This window comes from Microplitis demolitor, chromosome 2, assembly GCF_026212275.2.
Source record: "Microplitis demolitor isolate Queensland-Clemson2020A chromosome 2, iyMicDemo2.1a, whole genome shotgun sequence".
NCBI lineage: Eukaryota > Metazoa > Arthropoda > Insecta > Hymenoptera > Braconidae > Microplitis > Microplitis demolitor.
This window is the reverse complement of record NC_068546.1, coordinates 15,860,811-15,868,376: the sequence shown is the minus strand read 5'-3', so window position 1 is coordinate 15,868,376 and position 7,566 is coordinate 15,860,811. Positions and strand designations below refer to the sequence as shown.

The 7,566-nt window shown below is 16.6% G+C and overlaps 1 protein-coding gene across 1 annotated transcript; it reads right to left on the bottom strand.

Moving 5' to 3' along the window:
• Positions 1 to 5,472: 5,472 nt before the first annotated feature.
• On the bottom strand, positions 5,473 to 5,739 carry LOC128667316 (GATA zinc finger domain-containing protein 15-like; the record flags this gene model as incomplete). Its single annotated transcript, XM_053736936.1, has 1 exon — positions 5,473 to 5,739. A coding segment is annotated over one exon (267 nt), but the record flags the coding sequence as incomplete, so codon positions are not given.
• Positions 5,740 to 7,566: the final 1,827 nt, after the last annotated feature.

Below are 7,566 nucleotides of genomic sequence, written 5' to 3'. Positions count from 1 at the left end.
AAAGCCGCTATTTATAGATGAGCTACGATTAATGGATTCAGGGGGCCGCAAGGAGGATGTACGTAACGATTTCCTTGAGCTACCTTATTGTCTGCTATTAAGTATTAAGAGATAAATATGATGAATCGTTTATAGTTAGTGCTATAAGCCTGAAATCAGATTATTACAGAGGGAGAGGTCTCAGAGCTTGGAGTGTCTACACTATCGTTTGGTTTTGGGTATAACATATAAAGTTGTCAATTTCACTGCAGATGATGGCAACTTCCTTATGCAAATTGTTCACCATCATGAGAATGCGCATAAGGGAGCGTTCTTATATAAGGCAGCAATGTACGCAGCACAATCTTTTGGTCTCGGAAGAGTAAACCCTCTTATTGACCTCCCTAAGGAGAAATTTAAGAAGGTCATCAGGAACGCTGAGCAAGAAAAACTGCTCAGTACACACATGGACAAGTCCATGCACACCGTATTCTTTAAACACGTGCGTGAACATGGCTTGTCCGAGCAGCTGACGTTTTCCCTTAAGTCAGCTGGCCTGATGTCCGAGACCGAAGGATATATTTTTGCCTGCCAAGATGGTGATATCAACACTCTCGAATACCGTTCAAAACTGCTCCAGATACTGCACTTGGTTATTTTGAACGGTTGTTTTGAAATCTATTTTTCAATGAAAAGTACTCAAAATTTTCATTATAAAAAAAATTGTTCTTAAAATGAAAGTTTTGAAAAATCGTTTGGGCGATAAATTTTTCATAGTGACTACTTGAAAAAAAAATACATAGACTTAATTTTCATGATCAAGTGGAAAATGGGGGGTCCACTTGACGTGATCTTGATCAACAGGTAATCGGAAAAAATAGACCGGAAAATTGTTTTGTGGTTTTTGGAACCACACAATTTTATACAAATTGGTATCTGTAACTATTTTTGGAGTATACAATACCACATTACTAGTACAATCTACTCCAATGTGTGGTAAAATGATCGAAAGAAGAAAATAACAGCTCCACCTAAAATTTTTTTACTCCATTCAGTGGGTAAACCCCGACTCGTGTCAGTGCATTTAATATTGTAAATAATCTAAAATATTATAAATAATAATATATATAATCAAAAATCGAGGCGTGCAATAATAATATATATAATTAAAAATAATAATATATATATTTAAGAATGAATGGTACATTTGTTATAAATAAACGCAATTTTTAAAATCATTGCTCATTGAGTATTTGCTATTTATCGGAATTATAACTTTTAAAGGGATGTTTTTTATATTTTCTATTAATAAAAATGAATACTTAATTATTCTAAGTTTATGCTTATACGAGAATTCATAGATGATAAATATATTTTTAAAATTATCCTTATCGGGTATTGATAAAAATTTGGCTTTTAAAATTTGAGTCCTTATTATTTTAAGTTATTCATTAATAAATTCATTTTAATTTGATAAACTGTAAGTCCGAAGAATGTAAGATAAATTTTTATAACTTTTTCAATAACATAAAAACTGATGATCGTTAACTAACAGATATTTAATTAATACATTAGGAATAAAATATATTCAACTACTATGTTGTGGAGTAAAAAGAACCACAGTGGTTATTTAATGCAAGTTCTTATTACTACTCACTGTAGTAAATGGTACTACAGGTTGTGTGCCACAGTATACTAGTAACTGTTACTAAACTTGTAGTTATCCTATATATTACTATTCTGTGTAGTAAATGGAACTCCATTTGTCATAAATTAAAAAAAAAAATGAGAAAGGAGAAAAAAATCTCGTTGTTTTTTTTTCTGTGAAAAAAGAGTATCTCAATAAAGGGGTCCAGGGGTAAAGCCTCGGTAGGGTTCACGGACCTAGTGCAGGGAAAGAAAATTCTAGCAAAATTTACGATGTTATTATCGTAATCTTGGACTAGATTTTTATTAGCGTCAATTTTTAAATATCTTATTTCAAAATTTACTATGTAGGTTATATTTTTTATTATTTAACATCGTAATTTTAACGTAGACTTTTAGGATTAAAAATTACTTCAAAAATTACAATTTAACATCGTAAAAAAAAAAGAAATAAAAATTACAATTCAAAAACTATATTTATTCCTATATTCATCTTTCTATATACTTTTGTACAAAATAAATATTACAGTGCTGCCCGACCTCAAAAACTATCTAAAGTGTAGGCCCTTTGGTGGCTGAGTGGTCCAAGGTGTCGGACACTTCGCACTCGAAAGGACTTGGGTTTGAACCCAACTTCCGATCGATTATTATTTTATTTTTAGTTTCTCTTCAAATTTTACGATATTCACATCGTAATTTATATTAAAGAGCTTAAGATTTCATATTATTTGTCTGAAGTATCATTTCTTAGATGAAATTTCCAACGCTACATCGTAAAAATTATGATTTTGAAAGTCTAGTCCACCACTATAATATTCAATAGGACAAATTACGATATTATTATCGAAAATTTAATTAGAATTTTTTTTCCGTGTGCCACTTTTGACATTTTTTTATGTGTAGGTACATTTTTTTAATTACACACATACACACAATTTGTATTTAATAACAATAATTGTTGTTAGTATATTAATTATAGATATTTTGGCTTGCGAGTATTTTGTTGCGGGTATTTTGGTTTGAGGGTGTTTTTTCGTCGAGTATTTTGTCGTGGATATTTTGGTTTGCGGGTGTTTTGTCGCGGGTATATTGTCTTCGTGTCAAATGTTACGTAGCAATCAATTCATTTGTTAATTTATTTCGTGAAAAAAGAACACTTCTTAGGGATCCAAGCGCGAAGTCCCGGTAGGGTCTAGGGCCAAACCCCCGGTAAAGTTCAGGGACAAAGCCTTGTACAAATAAAATAAAATTAGCTGCCCAATAAAAAACATTAGATGTTTACATCCGTTTTTTGGTCTATTTTCGTTGATTTATCTTCTCTGAGTCTACTTATTTCGGGTCTATTTTTTCCGGGATCCTGCTCAACACCAATGTCATCATAAGTATTGTGAAGTTAAAAATATTGAAAATTACGTTTTCGAGCTCGTTGAGCCCGAAAACAGCGGAAAGTTTTAGGGCTGGCCCGCAGTATCAACCGATTTACAGATTTTTATTGCTTATAATATCTGTTCGGCCTCATTATGGTGTCGATAGACCCCCCCCCCCATATTAAAATTCATAAATTAAAAAGAAAAATTAACTAGTTTATATTTATTTAATTAAATAAATTTAACGGGAACATAACAGTTAATTACCAAATTTCAATCTCACATAAAATTTTCAAGTCGGTCTTTACTCCACATAATTATACCAGGGGATTATATATGGCCATACATGCATTCTATTTTGTCTATACTTTCTATTAATGCAATGAATTTTTATTATTGATATTCGATTTTATTCTCAAAATATATGAAATTGACTGTGTAATTTAGCAAGTGTATTTAAAACCATTTTTATAATATTTTTTCAGGTATGACCAACTTTGATCTGTTAGGCGATTTTGGACATATTGAATGGCTTGGTAACTTCCGTTTACTACTATTGTACAACTTTATATTTGTGATCTCTGTAATTTCTTGTTTAACTTCTAAATTCACGACAATTGTAAGAAATGAATTGTACAATAAACTACGTAGCAGTTTTAGAGGAGTATTCGGACAACAGTATAAAGAGAGTATTCGAATGCCATTCTCTGTTAAAAATAAGTAAGATGAATTCGTTGTAATCATGACGAACTTTTATGACTATTGTAATTATTAGAGAAAAATACATTTACTTTCTTATGTTGATGTGTTTATTTTCTACTGCAGTTTATCTAATTATATTTTTATGTATATTTAATCAATCATTACAAAAGTGCTATTTATAATCTGAAACTATTATTTATAATAGAGAAGCTCTATGGATTAAAATGCAACGATTTTCTGCAATTCCTACCAAATTGTACTCTTCCCTTTCTTCCCTTCATGATTACACTTATCCTCATGACTATTTGATTGTTTTTTTTTTCCTTTTGTGATGTCGACCTTACATATTTTTTCAATTATTATTATTATTATTATTATTATTATTATTATTATTATTATTATTATTATTATTATTATTATTATTATTATTATTATTATTATTATTATTATTATTATTATTATTATTATTATTATTATTATTATTATTATTATTATTATTATTATTATTATTATTATTATTATTATTATTATTATTATTATTATTATTATTATTATTATTATTATTATTATTATTATTATTATTATTATTATTATTATTATTATTATTATTATTATTATTATTATTATTATTATTATTATTATTATTATTATTATTATTATTATTATTATTATTATTATTATTATTATTATTATTATTATTATTATTATTATTATTATTATTATTATTATTATTATTATTATTATTATTATTATTATTATTATTATTATTATTATTATTATTATTATTATTATTATTATTATTATTATTATTATTATTATTATTATTATTATTATTATTATTATTATTATTATTATTATTATTATTATTATTATTATTATTATTATTATTATTATTATTATTATTATTATTATTATTATTATTATTATTATTATTATTATTATTATTATTATTATTATTATTATTATTATTATTATTATTATTATTATTATTATTATTATTATTATTATTATTATTATTATTATTATTATTATTATTATTATTATTATTATTATTATTATTATTATTATTATTATTATTATTATTATTATTATTATTATTATTATTATTATTATTATTATTATTATTATTATTATTATTATTATTATTATTATTATTATTATTATTATTATTATTATTATTATTATTATTATTATTATTATTATTATTATTATTATTATTATTATTATTATTATTATTATTATTATTATTATTATTATTATTATTATTATTATTATTATTATTATTATTATTATTATTATTATTATTATTATTATTATTATTATTATTATTATTATTATTATTATTATTATTATTATTATTATTATTATTATTATTATTATTATTATTATTATTATTATTATTATTATTATTATTATTATTATTATTATTATTATTATTATTATTATTATTATTATTATTATTATTATTATTATTATTATTATTATTATTATTATTATTATTATTATTATTATTATTATTATTATTATTATTATTATTATTATTATTATTATTATTATTATTATTATTATTATTATTATTATTATTATTATTATTATTATTATTATTATTATTATTATTATTATTATTATTATTATTATTATTATTATTATTATTATTATTATTATTATTATTATTATTATTATTATTATTATTATTATTATTATTATTATTATTATTATTATTATTATTATTATTATTATTATTATTATTATTATCATTATCATTATTATTATTATTATTATCATTATTATTATTATTATTATTATTATTATTATTATTATTATTATTATTATTATTATTATTATTATTATTATTATTATCATTATCATTATTATTATTATTATTATCATTATTATTATTATTATTATTATTATTATTATTATTATTATTATTATTATTATTATTATTATTATTATTATTATTATTATTATTATTATTATTATTATTATTATTATTATTATTATTATTATTATTATTATTATTATTATTATTATTATTATTATTATTATTATTATTATTATTATTATTATTATTATTATTATTATTATTATTATTATTATTATTATTATTATTATTATTATTATTATTATTATTATTATTATTATTATTATTATTATTATTATTATTATTATTATTATTATTATTATTATTATTATTATTATTATTATTATTATTATTATTATTATTATCATTATTATTATTATTATTATTATTATTATTATTATTATTATTATTATTATTATTATTATTATCATTATTATTATCATTATTATTATTATTATTATCATTATTATTATTATTATTATTATTATTATTATTATTATTATTATTATTATTATCATTATTATTATTATTATTATTATTATTATTATTATTATTATTATTATTATTATTATTATTATTATTATTATTATTATTATTATTATTATTATTATCATTATTATTATTATTATTATTATTATTATTATTATTATTATTATTATTATTATTATTATTATTATTATTATTATTATTATTATTATTATTATTATTATTATTATTATTATTATTATTATTATTATTATTATTATTATTATTATTATTATTATTATTATTATTATTATTATTATTATTATTATTATTATTATTATTATTATTATTATTATTATTATTATTATTATTATTATTATTATTATTATTATTATTATTATTATTATTATTATTATTATTATTATTATTATTATTATTATTATTATTATTATTATTATTATTATTATTATTATTATTATTATTATTATTATTATTATTATTATTATTATTATTATTATTATTATTATTATTATTATTATTATTATTATTATTATTATTATTATTATTATTATTATTATTATTATTATTATTATTATTATTATTATTATTATTATTATTATTATTATTATTATTATTATTATTATTATTATTATTATTATTATTATTATTATTATTATTATTATTATTATTATTATTATTATTATTATTATTATTATTATTATTATTATTATTATTATTATTATTATTATTATTATTATTATTATTATTATTATTATTATTATTATTATTATTATTATTATTATTATTATTATTATTATTATTATTATTATTATTATTATTATTATTATTATTATTATTATTATTATTATTATTATTATTATTATTATTATTATTATTATTATTATTATTATTATTATTATTATTATTATTATTATTATTATTATTATTATTATTATTATTATTATTATTATTATTATTATTATTATTATTATTATTATTATTATTATTATTATTATTATTATTATTATTATTATTATTATTATTATTATTATTATTATTATTATTATTATTATTATTATTATTATTATTATTATTATTATTATTATTATTATTATTATTATTATTATTATTATTATTATTATTATTATTATTATTATTATTATTATTATTATTATTATTATTATTATTATTATTATTATTATTATTATTATTATTATTATTATTATTATTATTATTATTATTATTATTATTATTATTATTATTATTATTATTATTATTATTATTATTATTATTATTATTATTATTATTATTATTATTATTATTATTATTATTATTATTATTATTATTATTATTATTATTATTATTATTATTATTATTATTATTATTATTATTATTATTATTATTATTATTATTATTATTATTATTATTATTATTATTATTATTATTATTATTATTATTATTATTATTATTATTATTATTATTATTATTATTATTATTATTATTATTATTATTATTATTATTATTATTATTATTATTATTATT